The sequence below is a fragment of the Typopeltis vanoorti genome, chromosome 9 (assembly GCF_054136105.1).
Source record: "Typopeltis vanoorti isolate ZY-2024b chromosome 9, IOZ_Tvanoo_1.0, whole genome shotgun sequence".
Classification (NCBI taxonomy): Eukaryota; Metazoa; Arthropoda; class Arachnida; order Uropygi; family Thelyphonidae; genus Typopeltis; species Typopeltis vanoorti.
In genome coordinates this window covers 138,696,541-138,714,778 of record NC_143557.1, presented here as the reverse complement: position 1 = coordinate 138,714,778, position 18,238 = coordinate 138,696,541, and the positions used below count along the sequence as shown (strand labels likewise).

Sequence of the window (18,238 nt, the reverse complement as noted above, 5' to 3'; positions counted from 1 at the left end):
AATTTATTTAATGGTGATTATCTTTCATATTAATTTTTTAACAGATTTAAATAATAAGACAAAAAGAGGTAGATTCAAGATACAATTTTTATCAATAATCACAAAACTGCAAAATGCTTACTCAAGTTTTTCTATGGTTAACTGAATATTTCTTCCTTTTAAACAGAAAGCTTAAGCCATTCAGCTCTGTCATTGTTAAGCTAAAAATCTGAAAACAAAGAAAAAAATACAGAAGCTAAATATTAAATCATCATGTTATCATTATACTAAAAATTATAATAAGTAAAATTTAATAGTACTTGGTTTTATCTGCAGCTGTTATATTTTACTACAACAGCAGCAAATAAAACCAAACTGGTTGGGAGATGTTACACTTCTTGACCTGCTGATGTTGACTTCATTATTTTCATAAATTTGCTATATAGCATTTACCATACATAATGTATTGCTATCAGTATCCCTTGAGGATACATATCAAGAATTTGATGATGTTGTTGTTCATCATAATCCAAAGCTGGATTATGTTCTTCAATCATGATTGCTAAGTTATTTACATTCATGGACATAAAAATTCATTATATTAAAAGAGAGAGAAAGAGGGAGGGAGTCTTAAAATGAAATATTGTTTGCAAGGTAACATGCTGTCAATTACCATATAGATGGCCATGATACACCAAAGTGTATCTTGGCCATCTTCATGAAATGGTGTGTATGCAGTGTTTTTATCTGTGAAAAAGATTCCCATACATAATCAAAGTTAAGGAACTAAGAGTAAACACAACAAACACTTTACATACATATGCAACACAGTCTTTCCTCAAGCAATTTTGCAACTATATAAAACCAAAAAAAGTTTGTTTGCCTAGCTGATTCATAGCATCTCACAACCATCTTTTTTTTTTCTTTTTAATACTGGCCCATACATGAGAAGTAGAAAAGCCTATAAGTCCATCTGTGCCATGTGTGGGGTGCAGGGGTGAAAAAGAAATGAGAGAATGAAATGTTACTGACATTTTTCTGCAAGAGTTTCAGGTTGGAGCTGTTTGTGAATACTTCATGAGAAGATCTGTTCTAGAGGACCAAATGAAATGGAATAAAAGAGAGAAAAACAGGTTTGATGTATTTGAAATGTCACTGGAAAGGGAAAGCTGCTGCTCTTGTGTTAACACAGGGGGTTCCCAACCTGGGGTACGGGAAGCTTGTCCAGGGGGTACGGTGGTAAATAAGTATATTATGCTATTAATATATTCCAAAAATAGTTGTTATCAACATTTCCGGGCTATTTCATGTTGATACTGTCTGTCAGCCACGCTAGCAACATTTCAGGTCTCTTTTCGGACATGAACACAGTGAGGTTACATAGATTTTTTTCTCACTGTAGGTCCGATAACTCAAAATGTCCGGTTAAGATTCAAGATAGCTAGTGAAATTGCCAGATCGGTGCTCCCTCGATGCTCACCTCCACGGTATCTGCACCTCCTGCACATGCAAGTGACGTACTGTATGGTACACACTCCAACTGCTTCATTTCGACATGCTCACAGTACACCCATTTTAGTGATAAACATAGGTTAGCTAAATTACTTTTGCCGACTTCACTTTTGCTGATTAAATTTTAATCTAATCGTATTAGCTTATAGTTTATTTTTAGCCCATTCTAAAAAATGAAAGGATAGATCAAGATTTAAATACATTAAAATATTATTTATTTTTAGCTTATTTTTAAAATGAAAGGTTAGATCAAGATTTATATACAAAAAAATATTATTTTTGCAGACTCAAGGAATGACCACGCCAAAAAAACGTTGTTACCAAGATTCATATGTGCGATATGGTTTTACTTTTGTGCTTGACAAAGAAGGGCAAAAGCTGCAGTGCTTGATTTGCTCCAAGATATTCGGCAATGGCAGTATAAAGCCATCAAAATTAAGAGTATCTTCAGAATGTTCATCCCGAACATTCTAACGAGTCAAAGTCCTCATGTAGAATAAAACGAGCATGATTTGGTAAGAATATCGCACTTCATGACCATGGATTTATTACTCTGAAGAAGCCAGCACTGGAGGCCAGTTATCGCGTCGCATTGAGGGTCGCCAAAGAAAAGAAACCACATACAATTGCTGAGACATTAGTGAAGCCGTGTGCTACGGACATGGTTGAGTTGATGTGTGGTAAAGAAGCAAAAGAGAAAATTGCACAAATACTATTATCAAATAATACAATTTGTGATCGGATTCGAGAAATGTCAGAAAACATACGTGTACAGGTAGTGGATGAAATCAAGAAGAAAAGTCCAGCAAGAATTAGTTTACAGTTGCATGAATCAACTGATGTCTCTAACTGTGCACAGCTTCTTGTTTTTACTAGATATATACATCAGAATGAAATAAAAGAGGAATTTCTTTTCTGTAAACCCTTGAAAGAAACAACAAAGACAGTGGACATTATAAATTTGGTGAATGATTTTTTTTTTATTCAAATGGCCTTTCATGGGAATTAGTAGAATCTATTTGTACTGATGGTTCTCCCGCTATGTTGGGAAAAAAATCACGTTTCACCGCTTTAGTTAAAGAAATCAACCCAAATATTTTTACAAGCCATTGCATCTTTCACCATACCGGTGAAGGATGCAATGCTTTAGCATCTAAAACACTTCCACATAATTTGAAAGCCGTTTTGGATGTTGTTGTTCAAGTTGTGAATTTTATCAAAGCAAAAGTATTGAATCACCGTGTGTTTAAATCTTTGTGTGAAGAGGTTGGAGAAGATCATATCGTACTGTTGCTTCATACAGAAGTACGATGGTTATCCAGAGGAAATGTTTTAGGGAGGGTTTTTGAACTTAGAAATTTAATTGAAATTTTTTTATTCGAAAAAGAATCTGCTTTTGCTTCATATTTCAAAGATCCAAACTTTGAGATTTCTCTGGCTTAACTTTCTGAAGTATTTGGAATTCTTAATTCTGTGAACATTTCACTGCAAGGTACAGATGTCATTTTCGCAGAGGCTGAAGAAAAAATATAATCGTTTAAAGAAAAATTGACTCTCTGGGGAAGAAGAGTCGAGTTAGGTAACTTTACCAATTTCAAATCTCTTGATGAAATCACTTCAGATCTGGCATATGAACCAAAACAGGAAGTTCGTGATAGCATTATATTGCATTTAAAAACTTTGAAAGAGGCACTTGCAAGAATAATTCCTCCTGACCAAATGAATGAAGTCTAGATAATTGAGTCTAGAACCCTTTTCATATTGATTTAGAAAAAATCAGTGACAATTCTTGTCTCCGTTATCTCCGCAATAACAAGAAACTCCGAATTGAATTCCAATAAATGAAGTTACAAAATTTTTAGTGTACACTTGGAGAAGCATTTCCCGTTATCACCAAACGTGCTTACATGACTATAATTCCATTTATAACAACTTATCTATGTGAATCAGGATGCTCAGTTCTGTTTTCAATCAAGTCCAAAACAAGAAACAAACTGGAGCCTGAACATGATATGCAGGTATCTATTTCAAAAACTGTACCAAGAATAAAACTGTTGGTGGATAAGAAACAAAATCAAGGGTCTCACTAGTCGATTTTACTGCAGTTTAATAAAGATTTTACAATTTTATGATAATGTAATTGATTTATTTACCGAATAAAGCTTTTATGAAAACTTAATTACTGTTTATTTCTTATATTCTTTGAATCTGTATGGTAAACTTAAGAATTTATTTCTTATTATAACGAATACACGGTACTGGATAATTTACTAAAAGCCAAGGAGGTACGGGGACCAAAAAGGTTGGGAACCCCCTGTGTTAACAGGTTCAACAGAACATGGAAGAATGATGATTGCCATTTCAGTGGAGCAGTGACTATGTAAGTACCAGTAGAACACACAGGGCTGAAATGATGCATCTGTGAAGTAGAGGATGACATAAGTTTGTAAGGGAGCGATCATCTATGAGCTGAAATGATCTCCTCAAAAAATCTTCAGTCATGGTTGCTAAGTTGTTAAATATGTTCATAGACATAAAAATTCATTATAATAAAGGAGGGAGGGAGTCAAAGTGAAATACTGTGAAATCTCAACATGTATATGAGAAAGGATTAAATATATTATTTAATTCTTCCAATATTTCATCTCAGTTACTGACACATCATCAAGAAGTACAACATGAGACTTGTATTAGAACTCTAGTCTTCATCCACATAGTTTTGTGTTACCTTTATATGTGTATTACAAGTCGAGCAACCTCTGTGGGCATCTGTTGGCAGTCATAGATGTAAACTAGGATCTCAAATTATTAGTGTTTCCCATATTTTGGAAAGTTCAATGCAATCATATTTACTTAAATTAGGCTGATTTCTGAGAGCAGCTGCAGATTCCAAAAATAGTCTTTCTCTTCTAAATTTAATGAGATGGAGCATGATCTGACAGGCCCAACTGTTCATAGCCATGGTTGTAGATGTATTTTTTGTGTTTTTCCATTACTGATTTGCTTTCCTTTGCTATCCATTCTGGATATTTCTTTGATAAGCACAAAATTTATATTTTGTAGTGAGAGAAAAACATGCTCTTAATTCAGCCTCTCTCAAATCTATTTGGCTAAGATATGTGGATGTGTTCTCCATTTGGCCTCATGACCCAGACACTTTACTCTTTTCTCTCTCACCTTAAATAGTCTTCACCCTTGAATCTAGTTTACCATGGAAAAAAGAAAGTAATAATAGTTTAGCCTTTCTAGACACCTTGGACACACCTATTCAATGATAACCTGTCCTTTTCAGTAATACACGAAGCCTACCCACACAGGCAGATAGCTTCACAACCCCCCCCCCCCAAAAAAATATGGTATCATTAAAACATTAACAAATAGAGCCTATAACCTTTGTTCCAATAATTATTCTCTTACTCTGTATGGCTTTCAAGCCCCACCAAAAGCTTGCTACTGTTACACATTCTACAATGATCAGCACTCACCCTCTCTCTCTCTGTGTCAGAGTATATAGATTTTAGTAATGCTATCATCATCTCCTATGTCTAAGGCACTTCAGAAAAACAGCCAGTCTTAAAGAACTACAATCTCTGTATGGCTTTCAAATCCTGCCAAAAGTTTGCTACCGTTACACGTTCTATAATGATCAGCACTCCACCTGTCTCTCTCTCTCTGCGCCCGGAGTATATATAAAGTGCCCTGTTCCTGCAAATTGGCCTACTATGGAGAGACTGGAGGATTAGCATTGGAGGAATATAAAAAATACATCTGCAGTCATGGCTATGGTCAATCAGGCCTGGTGGATCATGCTTCAGATATGACTCATGAAATCAATTGGAAAAAAAAGACCACCATGCTCCATTGAAGTAAATTTAGAAGAGAAAGACTATTTTTGGAATCTGCAGCAGCTCTTATAAATCAGCCTAATTTAAATAAATATGGTTGCATTAAACTTTCCAAAATATGAAACACTAATACTTCGAGATCCTGGTTAAAATCCTATGCTGCCAACAGGTACCCAGAAGGCACTCCACCTAGTTAGGACTAGTCTTTCATCCACATATTTTCACTTATTTTTGTGTTGCCTTTGTGTGTGTGTGCTACAAGTCTCACATATTTTTAATCCTTTCTCAGTGCTGTTTCATTCCATTAAGCCTCTAACATGAACCTCTGAAAAGCATTCAGAACTTTTTGAGTTTATAGGGGTGCCACCCCAAACACATGAGCAGTATTATAAGAAAGGGTGGATTTGTACAGCTGGGTGGGTGAAAAATAGTTTCCTGGATGCTGAGAAAGCAATTGATGTGTTTATGTCAGAAGAGATTGAAGATAAATGTTGGTCAAAGAAGAGAGAACAATCTGATATGTGTAGTGATTTGTGTACCATTAAGGATAATAGTAGGCAAGCTGAGATCCCATTTGCAAGAAAAAGGTAAGATTGCATTTTGGTAGCACTAAAGGTGACCAGATTGTTCTCCCACTGAAGGATCAGTGTTTAAGGAACTGGTTGAAGATAATATTAAAGTTTGGGATGTCTGAGAACTGTATGGTTTGTCAAATGGATAGGATGAATGAGAGCATTATCATCAGCAAAGCTAGGAATAGGATTAGTGGTAATTGACAGCAGGTCATTTATAGTAGAAAGAGGGCAGGGCATAAAATAGAGCCTGAAGTACTCCTGCACTGGTGGTGAAGATCAAAAAGAGGGAGCCATCCATTATGATATGCAGCGAATGACTAAAGAGAAATCTGTCACATCAATTACAGTGTGTGTGGTAGGTAGACCAAAGGATAGCAATTTGCCAGTAGGCCTTGATGTAGACACAATCAAAAGCAGTGAAATTGTCAAGAGGCAAAGAGGTCTCTCATAGACCCCTAAATGGTAGAATCCATACCAGTAGTTACTGATTAGCTGGTGGACCTCTAGGAAATAGAGAAATTGACTACTGATGACTTTCTCCATTTTGGAAAGGATTGAGATGATGGCAACTGGTCGGTAGTTTAACAGTATACTTGTATCCCCAATAACCAGGGAATAATATTCCCCGGTTATTGTTTTACCCTGTTCAAGATAATTAATAAACAAAATGCCTTTAGTATCCCAGAACACCGATGCCATTACCTTTCCTGCTGATGGAACCGAATTGTCTTCTTTGGCGCTGAACAACTGGCTTCTGTCCACTGTTTTTACTGCTGTTTGGTTTCTGGTGGGTAATGGTGAATCCAAGTCTCATCCATAATAATAAATTGATGCAAAATCAGTTTTATTCTTGTCGAAATGCTCAAAGCACTGTTCAGAGATTTCATGTAAGTGCATTTCTGATCTGCTGTGAACAAGCACGGCACCCATCTTGCACAAAGCTTTTCCATTTGCAATTCTTCATGCAAAATATATCCTACACGTTCTTTTGAAATGCCGAGTGTCTCAGCAATTTTACGCACTCTGACTCGCTAGTCATCCAATACTATATCGTGCACTTGATTACTGGTGTTGTTACACTTTTTTGGACGTCCTTCACGTGGATCATCTTCAAGGCCATGCTTAAACTCGGCAGCCCATTTCTTAATTGTTGAAAGCGAAGGAGAAGAGTGCCTATATACTTTTATGAACTTCGAATGAATTTCTTTTGGTGTTAAAACAGTTTATAACGCAGTTATGAAATTTTACAAAGAATTTTATAACTGCACAATACTCAATTTTATCCATTTCAAGGGATATAGACAACACCTTTGCTTCAGACAGCTGTATAAAACAAACAACTTGACAGAATGACTTGCATGGATGCTTATGACAGATGTACCAACTTAGAAAAAAAAATCTTGCCAATAGTGTTGCCATCTATTGTCAAGGCAGAGAAGTTTTCAGACTGCCTTCAGATTAGAGTTAAGATCCTCAATTATGTACAGTCTTATTTATAATTAAATCTTAGACAGAAAGGTTATGTGGGTAGAATATCTGCCTTCCATATTCTTGGGATTTTTAGACCATCATTATTGTAAGATTAATGTGGTTGATAAGAATTTCACAGGCATCCTTAAATTTATGTTCATTCCATGATTTGGTGTGATGAAACAATACGTGCCTTTCTAGTCTATTCTATGTAGAGTATTCAGGGCATGATCAGAAAGGCCAGTTTTTAAATTTAAGAACTGTGGTAAATCTCTTATTTTGTGTGGCAAAACACTTTCTACATACAAAAATAAGGCACAGCCATGAGCTCACCATTATTCCTGCCTTCCCAAATTGCTAACTTTCATCAGTCACCTAAACAAACAAACAATACGAACACATACAATTCACAACTGAGACTGAAAGTTAGAACACGTTTCCTTTTCTAGAACACTTGTCACATGTCTTCCTTCTGGCAGACGTATTTCCTTTACTGCTTACCAGAAGTCTACACATACTGGCCAATATATACACAAATTCCTACCACTATCCAACAAAAAAACTAGGTGTTATTAACATGCGTGCACACACACACACACACACACAAAAAAAAAAAAAAAAACAGGGACTTGAAGATTTGCTCCAATGAACAAGCATTTAAAGATGAATTAAAATGCTATAAGCAATACCTTCCTGAAAAATGGCTACTGCCAAAATACTATCAACAAAATTCTTCAGAAGATCTCACTTAAAAACAAAAATAAACTAGATTACAATAAAACTGTAACCAATTGATACATTAAAGGGAAATCAGATAAAATAAACAGAATACTACAGAAATACAACCTTAATGCCACCTTTAAACCTCCTGCAAAACTAAAGAACTTATTCAACTCATCCAAGGACCCACTTCCTCTGCTGGCCCAACCTGGGGTATATCGTATTCATTGCACCTATAATATTTATTTTTTTAACAGGAGAAACAGGATGAATAATTCCTATATAAAGAAAAGGAACATATATTGCACATTAAATTTAATCACTATGGAAAATCTGAACTTTCTAATCATGCCCTACATAGAATTGACTGGAAAGGCATCTATTGTTTACATCACACCAAAACGTGGTATGAATGTAAATTTAAGGATGCCTGTGAAATTCTTATCAGCCGCCCTAATCTTAACAATAATGATGGTCTAAAAATCCCAAGAATATGGAAGGCACATATTCTACTTACATAACATTTTCGTCCAAGAGTTAATTAAAAATAGAAGTGAGTAATCCAGTTTCTCTAACTCTAATATAACAACTCTCATGTTAAATAAGACCACCACTTTTGCTGTAATAAAACTATCTGTATGAAATTGTTCTCTGATGAAGTTATAAACAGAATATAGCTTTGATGTAGTTATTTTATTTATTTATTTATTTTTAAACAAAAGTTATTCTGTCAGCCAACAGAATAACCGTTGATCAAATCACTGTCTCTTTGATAAATACAGTAAATGTAATATAGCTTTTTTGAAATGTAATAACTAGTCTCTGTGTGTGTGTATACTCCAGTTGATGACCTTAATATGAAGTCCAAAACATCGGGAAATTAAAATAATTATTTCTAACACAGGTGTAGTCTCCATAATTTGTCTGAAATGAATGCTGATCACTATGTAATGCTAAAGGAAAGGATTCTAATTTTTCGATGCTTTCACTGCATGCCTCTTAGGAAAAATTAATCACGTTTTCTTCAGGATCTACCACTGACTTCAAGGTTTGTTGCTGGTTTCCAAACTTTCATTTTTTTTTTTCTTGAATAATATTTATGTATTTGAGTCTACATGCTTTCTTTTAAGGTTACATGGTGGTCAGCATTCACAGTTAAGAATTTATGGAGACACAACACACGTGCTAAAATAATTACTTTATTTAATATTAGGAAAGTAATATTCGACATTTTGACCTCTGTATTGAGGTCATCATCAGGAAAATACATATGTATAAGATACAAGTTACATGTGCCACTGCACTTTACAAAGGCAAAATGAATCAATCTGCTTATTAGTTTTTTTATCTAGCCTGACCTTTAAAAAACTAAATTAAGAGTATTAAAAAAAATAAATAAATATAAAAATAAATTAAAACGGAACCACATTAAACATTTCTAGTCTCACATATTGAGATTTTCTTCTGGGCTTGTTTCTGCTATAAGGGTTGCAGATGGGTCCTCCACATTCTTGGAATGATTAGTCTGTCATTTTTGTTCAGGTTTAGATTGTGTTTTAGCATTATTATTATTATTATTACCACCCCAAGACCTCATGGAGTCAAAGACTCATCTGGGAGATCCTTTTATCACACACACAGCTCATCATACCGTGTTTTAAACACATTCAAACTCTTTGCAGACATCATTCTCAGGCAAGGCATTCCAATCATTCACAACTCTGCACGAAAAAAAACTGCCTCTCACTCCCCTACTCACACCCTCTTTATACAGTTTCCAGGGATGACCTCTGGTTCTCCCCTGATCTCCCACTATTCTCTGTAAAACTTCTCCAGCACTGATCTTATAACAAACCCTTACCAACTTGTAGGTCTCTATCATATCTCTCCTCTTCCTCCTGTCCACCAGACTCTGCAAATTACATCTTCTCAATCTTTCCTCATACTCGACATTCCAGAAGTCAGAAACTACCTTAGTCAGTCTCCTTTGGACCCTTTCCAACATATCTTCATCCTTCTGAAAATCCGGTGACCAAATCTAGGCACAATAGTCCATGTGTGGCCTAATCAAAGCCTTATACAACGAAACAAGAATCTCCCTACTTCTACACGTCAGTGTCCTCTGCATCATTCCCAGAAGCCTTTGTGTTGTCTTCACAATTTTGGCGATTTTGGCGATGTGTCCCCTAAATTTTAGATCCTTATCCACTATCATCCCCAGATCTCTTATTTCCTCTACCTCCAACAATATATTCTCACCAAGCATAAATTCTGCATCCCATCTTTGTTTTCCAAATTTTAAAACCTTACATTTTGCAACATTGAACTCACATCCCCATTTCCATGCCCAATCACTCAATCTATTTAAGTCTTTCTGTAAGGCCATAACATCTTCACTACACTTCATGGTTAGTCCCAACTTTGCATCATCTACAAGTAACTGAATATCTCCATCCAAATCTTCACCTATATCATTAATATACAAGTTAAACAGCAATGGACCTAAAACAGACCCCTGAGGCACTCCACTAGTGACTTTCTTTTTCCTGGATATCGCTCCCCCTTACACAACTTGTTGATACATATCAGATAGCCAGTCTCCAATCCAATGCACCAATCTAATATCCAACCCCATCTGCTCTAGTTTGACTGTCAACCTATCATGAGGTACACTATCAAAAGCCTTTGCAAAATCTAAGTATATTACTGTGTATCCTTTTCCTCTGTCCAAGGAAGCAGTCACTTTATTGTAATAAGTACGTAGATTACTAAAACATGACCTCCCTTTAGCAAATCCATGCTGTCCATCAAAGATAATACCATTGTTATCAACCCAACTCTGGATCCTAGTTCTTACAAGCTTCTCCAACAACTTAACCACAACACCTGACACACAGATAGGCCTATAGTTTGATGCTTGAGTTCGATCACCTCCTTTATGAAGTGGCACAATCTTTCCCTCCTTCCACTCCTTAGGAACTTGACCGAGTGCAAGACTCATATTAAAAAAATATGTCAAGGCAGATGTCAACTCCCTGGCACATTCTTTCAGAATACGTGGTGATATATTATCAAGTCCCACAGCCTTATTAACATCTAGTTTACTCAACTCCCCATACACCTCTTGCTCACCTACAGTCAGTCTCTCCTCCTTGTCATCAACTGCTCTCAATCCCTCCATGAAGTCACATTCACAAGAGTGAAAGATCTTTATGAACTGCTCATTAAGTATCTCCACCACACATTCTGCATCAGCTGTCTTTATACCATTTTCTCCAATCAATGTCATCCTTCCATAATTATTCATTCTTTTGCTTGCTACATATTGAAAGAATTCTTTAGGATTCTTTTTGGCTTCATTAGCCAACTGCTGTTCATACCTCTCTTTAGCTACCCTCACCAACCAAGTCACTTTTCTTGTTTGGTCTTTGTAGAGCTCATGGAATTGGTTATTTACACTTCTCTTATGCTGCCTCCATAATGCCCTTTTTCTCTGTATCGCATGCTTGATCTCTTTATTCATCCATCTCACACCCACCTTATTTAACCTTCTCACCCTTGGAATACATTTAGACATTGGATCTACTAAACAGTTTTTGAAAATCCCCCAAGCTGCATTGATCTCCTTTCCAGCCAACTCCTCATTCCATGGTACACTCTTAAGCTGTCTCATGAGCTTTTCATAATCACCCCCCTTGCATTTCACAGGCTTCTTTGAATTTTCTCTCAAACCAGGTTTTGGTGCGGTGTAGGGACTTGGTGCCTTTCCAGTCAATTGTATGGCATGTTCAGAGTCCGTGGTCTAATAGGACTGTTTTTCCATAATGAAGGTATTCAATGTGTCATTTGTATTCGTCTTTTCTGATTAGGAAAGTGTGTCCTGTTTTCCCCTATGTAGGGTAGGTTACATGTACATTGGATTTTGTAAACTCCTGGGTGGGGTAGGTGTGGAAGAGGATCTTTGCAAGAACTTCGTAAATTTCTTAATTTTGTCGGGGGGTTTGAAGGTAGTCTTGATGTTGTATTTATGTAGTGTTCTGTCTATTTTTTCTGAAATGCCTCTAACATAGGGTATGGCTATGGCATTCTTATAATCTTTTTTGCTTTTAGTGGTATTTTTATAGAGGATCTTGTGAACTGTTTTTTTATTATAGCCATTTTTTTACAAATGTATGGTTAATGATTTCGAATTCTTGGTTCAGAACTTGTTCATCCAGCAAACTCCTAGTTTTTGATTTGGGTGGTGGTATGTAGGTTTGTGGTAGACTGAGAAGGAGAAATAGCCTGAGGGAGTATTTGAGTCTACAGTTAGCTTCTGAAAGCTGTTCAACTTTGATGTTTCAAAACTTCCTTACACACTTTTCTTTTCAATGTAATATTCAAAATATTTTATTTTGCTCAAAACTAAATGGTGTCACTTCTGATTTCACATTATCTGCATATTCCCAACCTTCTGTACAGGAATGCAGATATCACTATCGATGATAACATAGTCTATGAGATTTTTCTGATTTTTTGCCATTTGAATTGTGCACATCCTTATGTGAACATGATGTCAGTAATGACTAGCCCATGTCCTGAACAGAAATTGGTAATTATTTTTAGCTTTGCTCATTTCTCCATTTTGCCCAAACACTTCTATATGTCAGGTAATCATTTTAGTAGAAAGGAGGTTGAACAGTTTCTTTTAGCATAATCACACCAATATAATATATCAATGGATAACCAATCATACCGAAATACATAACTTTATATTTACTAAGACTGAAATGACAGCTGTTTTTCATGCACCCACAATTCTATTCCATTCAAATCATTCTGTAAGTGCTTCATGTCAGTTGCAATCCTAATTACCCTGCCTATATTTGCATCATCAGCAAATACCTATGGGTCTCCTGTTAAATCCTTCCCAATACATTAACATAAAGATCGAATCATATATAACCATGGACCAAGGATTGATCATAGATATATAATAGAGGGAATAAGAGGTTCAAGAGTTTTGGATTTGGTCATAGCATCAGAAGAGCTGATAATAAGTGAAATGACATCTCTCCCACCAGTTCAAGAGAGTAAACATGTGGTTTTGACCTTGGAAGATGAACAGACATGCAGGTGTATCAAAGAAAAGGGAACGTATGTGGAATTATATGGCGGGTGATTATAATAGTCTTAGGTACTAGGGGCAGTTCCATGGAGGGCAGAATTGGAAGGCCAGGATATCATTAGTGCTTGGGAAATTATGAAAGAATATTTGTTAGCAGCAATAGTAAGCCATATTCTACTGGTGAAGAAGTGGATGACAAACGATATCAAACAGGAACTGCAGTTGAAAAAGAGATTATGGAAAATATATAAGGAGAGGGGTGGAGGATAGATACAAGAAGAATATAAGGCACAGGTCAGGAGAGTGACCAGAATGGTGAGGAAGGCAAAACTGGAATATGAGAAGAGATTGGCACTAAGATCCAAAGAAAATCCTGGGGAATTTTTTAGCTATGTGGCCAGTAGGTGGAGAAACGATTGTGGAAGAATTTGTATTCCCATTCAAATTCACTCTATTCCCATTTGTATCATTGCAGGATACAAATGGGAATAGAGTGACTGATGCAGAGGACATAGTGGAGCTGTTCAATGGGCACTTTATTGGAGTATTTCATCCTGGAGGAAGTTTTAATACTAGAGGGATAGGGCAGGTTCAGGGTTTAGAGGAGAGTGTGTTCCAAATACTGAGTACTCTGGATACCAGTAAAGCTGCTGGACCGGATGGTATTTCACCATGGGTTTTGAGAGAATGTGCTAAAGAACTGACAGCTCCATTGACCTGGCTTTTCAATAAAAGTCTGGCTGTGGGAAAGGTACCAAGGTAATGGAAGGAAGGTAAGATAGTGCCGCTGCATAAGGGTGGTAGCAGACTGGGAGTGTCTAATTATAGGCCCCTGTTTGTATGTTATCAGTAGTTGTTAAGGTCTTGGAGGAAATACAGCGTTCGGCAGATGAGGGTAATGTTATCTGTGAGAATCAACATGGATTTGTTAAGGGGCACTCTTGCTTTAGTAATATGATTGCCTTTTATAATAAAGTGACAAGAGCAGTTGATGAGGGAAAGGCATATACTGCCAGTTTTTTGGATTTTGCAAAGAGTTTGACAGGGTGCCACATGATAAACTGATATTTAAGTTGCAGCACATGGGTTTAAATGTCAGGAGGAGGTAGGGGAGACAAGATATCTGGGGTTGATGATTGATAGAAAACTGAAATTCAGGGAGCATATTGCAAAGGTGGTGAGGGCAACTCAGAGTATTGCTGCAATACTGAGAAGGACGCTGACCTGCAGAGATAAAAGAGTTATCATTCCGTTGTATAAGAATCTGATCAGACCACACTTAGACTATCGTTCTCAGATTTGGTCCCCAGGATTTGAAGGGGATAAATTGACTCTGAAAAGGGTACAGGGGCAGATAACAAAGATGGTTTCAGGACTGTACAATATGAGTTATGAGGATCGACTGAGGGAATGTGGACTGCAGAGTTTGGTGGATAGAAGGAGAGGTGATATGATCAAGACTTTTAAACTGTTGAGATGCAGTTACAGGGTAGACATTGGAGAGTTCTTTCACTTGGTGGAACAGTGGGAAGGAGCGATGACAAGAGGCCATCCCTGGAAGTTAAGAAAGGAGGCTGTGTGCAGGAGGGTGAGGAGTGGTTTCTTTGCATAGAGGGTGGTTGAACCTTGGAATGCATTGTCTGAGAGAGTGGTTGGAGAGCAGGAATGGTCAATGGGTTCAAGGAGTGGTATGATAAACTTTGTGTTTCCTAAAAATGACCTCCCACAATGAGTCTTTTGACTCCATGGAGGCCTGGATAATAATAATATACACCAGTGGTCTTTTTAATCTTGCAGACTAATGCTCCCATACACAACTTTTTGATAATATGTTGGTCAGCCATCCTCTTACCTAGTTTATAATCCAATCTCATATCATATAACTTATGCAACAGCTTTCTATGATGTATTATCCTATCAAAACCCTTAAAGGTCAAAAGTACCATGGTATATCCATTCCTCTTGTCTAACCGAACCATCATATTATTACAAAAGTGAACATATTATTCAAACATGACCCTCCTCAGTAAAGTCATATCATACTGTTCATCACGAAGTAAAGATTCTCTGTGTATCCATTTGTATATTTGAACTCTTAGTAACTTTTCCAAAATCTTCACCATCACCCCAGAGATACTGATAAATCTACAGTTACATACACATCAGTCTGCAACACCCCTGTGCAATGAAATTACGATACATACTTTCCAGTCATGTGAAATCAAAGGTATAGCCAGTTCAGATGAACATCCCCTTTTGGCATCCATTTTGATATTCTTTCAGACTCCACAATCAAATTATGCAACAGCTCTAGTACCTCTTCCTCATAAACCTGAGTTTCTTCATTCAGTGTTGAAGTAGCAAAATGGGGGTCATTAGTGAATCACTTCTGCATGATCATAATTTCCTGGATTTTGTAGTTATTCTTTCCAATTCATTCATTCTTTTTTACTTGAAGCATGATGAATTCTTTTGTATTGTCTTTAGCCTGCAAGTTAAAATCTTTTTTCATAATCAGACCTAGCTTTTCATACAATACTTGTAACTCTTCTGGCCTGCAGTTTATAATTTTTGTGACTGACATTATCCTTATGTATAGTATTCCTTAAACATCATCTTTCTCTTCAGGATCTCTCACTTAACACAAATGAAACATTAAAGAAAGTACTTAATTGATGCAATGTTGGAAATTAACCCTAGAATTTATACATAAAATTCTAGGGTTACTTTCCAACATTGCACAAATTAAGTATTTTTTTTAATGTTTTCCTATACATTGCTGATAATACAGATATCTTTCCCATCTAGCAATTACTACTATGGATCCAATGCAGTAGTAGTATTCTCCTCAGTTGATCATAATTTCTTGCTTTGTAGTTCAGCACGTAATCTTTTCTGAATGGAACATCAATATCTTTAACCACTTTCCAGTTCAGTACAGCATGATCAATGTTACCAACCAGGGACAGAACAGTCATCTGTTTAACTGATGCCACATCCCCACGATGATTATTCATTTAGCACCCATCAGGTTGATTTGGCAATGCATCATTAGTAGCAGTGAGTTTGAAGTTCTGATGCTAGAGAGCTTCAAACTCATTGCTATACTGGCATTTGTTACTAATATTGCAATCATAGTTTTTTACCTTAACTGGGTTCAATTATTAGATATCATCAGCATCACACTCACCCCTCTTTTCTTATCTTCTCTATCTTTCCTAAAAATACTGTATCCTCTACACCCAATACCAATTAGTAGATCTGCTTCTGAGAGCTAGGTCTCACTAATGCCTATAATCTGAAGCCACAGTATATTCACAAGGACAATAATAGATGCTAGCATTTGTCTACAGACATAAGTTACCTCCCAGTTGGACAATTAAGATCTTTATTTGTATCTAATGCCTCATGCACACAAACATCCTTGCAAGTTGCAAGGATGTTTATGTGCTATTCCAAACAGCAATAGCACATAATCATCACCATGATTAAGAACATTCATATCATTAACAGATTTGCAAATCTTAGTTCTTACACAGATTTTCACCACAGTCTTCTTGTTGTGGTCTTGTTTTGCAATATTTTGCATTACTACAATATCTCAACAAATATAATAATACAATAAGAACATGGAAATTAAAAGCATATAAACACTAATTATTCTAAGAAAAACAAACAAACAAACAAACAACAACAACAAAAAAAAAAAAAAAAACAGATAAAATTCATCTATTTTACAGGAGTGCTAAACAAACCTATCTTTTAATGAACCTAAACTGGCCAGAAATATCTGAATATGGAGGTATATAAAAGTTTTACAATGGCTGGCATAGTTGGGAAGTGTTGAATTGCATATGATTAAAGTAGAGCTCTTATAGTTCTCATCTATAAAAAGGGAAATAAAACTGAATGTGAGAATAACAGAAATTTCTCTATTTAGTGTTCCACATAAGATTTATGCAAACATGCTTGAGAAGAGGTTAAGAAAAACATGGAAAGATGAAGCTGGATATAGGCCATATAGAAGCAGTCAAGATCTCATTTGCACTTTAAAGCAAACAGTCAGGAAATCATAGGAACATCACAAAGAAAAGGCATATGACAAGGTACAATGAAAAAAAGTGATACAAAACAGTAAGTTATAGTAAATGGAACATTATAGTCAGTCTATATTTAAGTTGCACACCAGCAGTCAGAACTGAAGGAAGTATAGAACGATGCTTTGATATAAAATCCAATATAAAACAAGGCTGCATACTATCTCCACTTATTGTCTAAATGGATCATATTAGGGTACATACTGTATTGATGGAGCTGTACTTCAGGAAATGGATCAGATTTGGGATCTTGAAGTGATGATGGACAGTTAACTGAAGTTCCCAGGGCACATCGCATGTGTTGCAAAGACTGCACATTATATTGCTTCTATGATAAAAAGTATATTGACATGTAGAGATAAGGAGGTGATGGTCCATCTATATATGGCAATGGTCAGATAACATAAGGACTATAGTACTCAGATTTTGTTGCCTAGTTTTCATTGTGATGTGGAAATACTAGAGAGGGTCCAAAGGCAAATAACCAAAGTGATAACAGGACTCTGGAGTGTTGGTTATGAAGAGCATTTGAGAGAATGTGAATAACAGAGGTTGGTGGATGGGAGGAAAAGAGGAGATATGATAGAGACCTTCAAGTTAGTTAAGGGATTCTATCAGATAAATACAGAAGAAATTATAAAAAGAATGGATGTTAAGATGGAAAGAATGAGGGCTATCCCTGGAAGTTCTATAGGAAGATGTGGTGAAGAAAGAAGTTAAGAGTAGAATTTTTATGTGCAGAGTTGTTAGTGAGTATAATGCATTGCCTGAGTGTAAATAACTTCAAAACTCATTATGATAGACATGTTGCTCATTTAGTAGGCCTCCTACGATGTGTCTGTCGACTCCATGGAGGTTACCAAATAATAATAATAATAATAAATTGGTATTAAACCTGATATCAAAATTGAATATGGTGATTTCAGCTCTTTA

At 36.1% G+C, this 18,238-nt stretch overlaps 2 protein-coding genes across 2 annotated transcripts in view; one reads left to right on the top strand and one right to left on the bottom strand.

Moving 5' to 3' along the window:
- LOC150103617 (zinc finger BED domain-containing protein 5-like) overlaps positions 1 to 3,633 on the top strand; it is a 164,579-nt gene extending 160,946 nt beyond the window's left edge. The window contains exon 2 of the mRNA XM_090398342.1: positions 1,777 to 3,633. Coding sequence (XP_090254468.1) covers positions 1,777 to 1,965 — 189 coding nt within the window. The 3' untranslated portion in view covers positions 1,966 to 3,633. The remainder of the gene's footprint in view (positions 1 to 1,776) is intronic.
- LOC150103616 (kelch-like protein 26) overlaps positions 1 to 18,238 on the bottom strand; it is a 60,162-nt gene that overhangs the window by 28,348 nt on the left and 13,576 nt on the right. Inside the window, exon 2 of the mRNA XM_090398341.1 lies at positions 122 to 208. The gene's annotated coding sequence lies outside the window, so the exon portion shown is untranslated. The remainder of the gene's footprint in view (positions 1 to 121; positions 209 to 18,238) is intronic.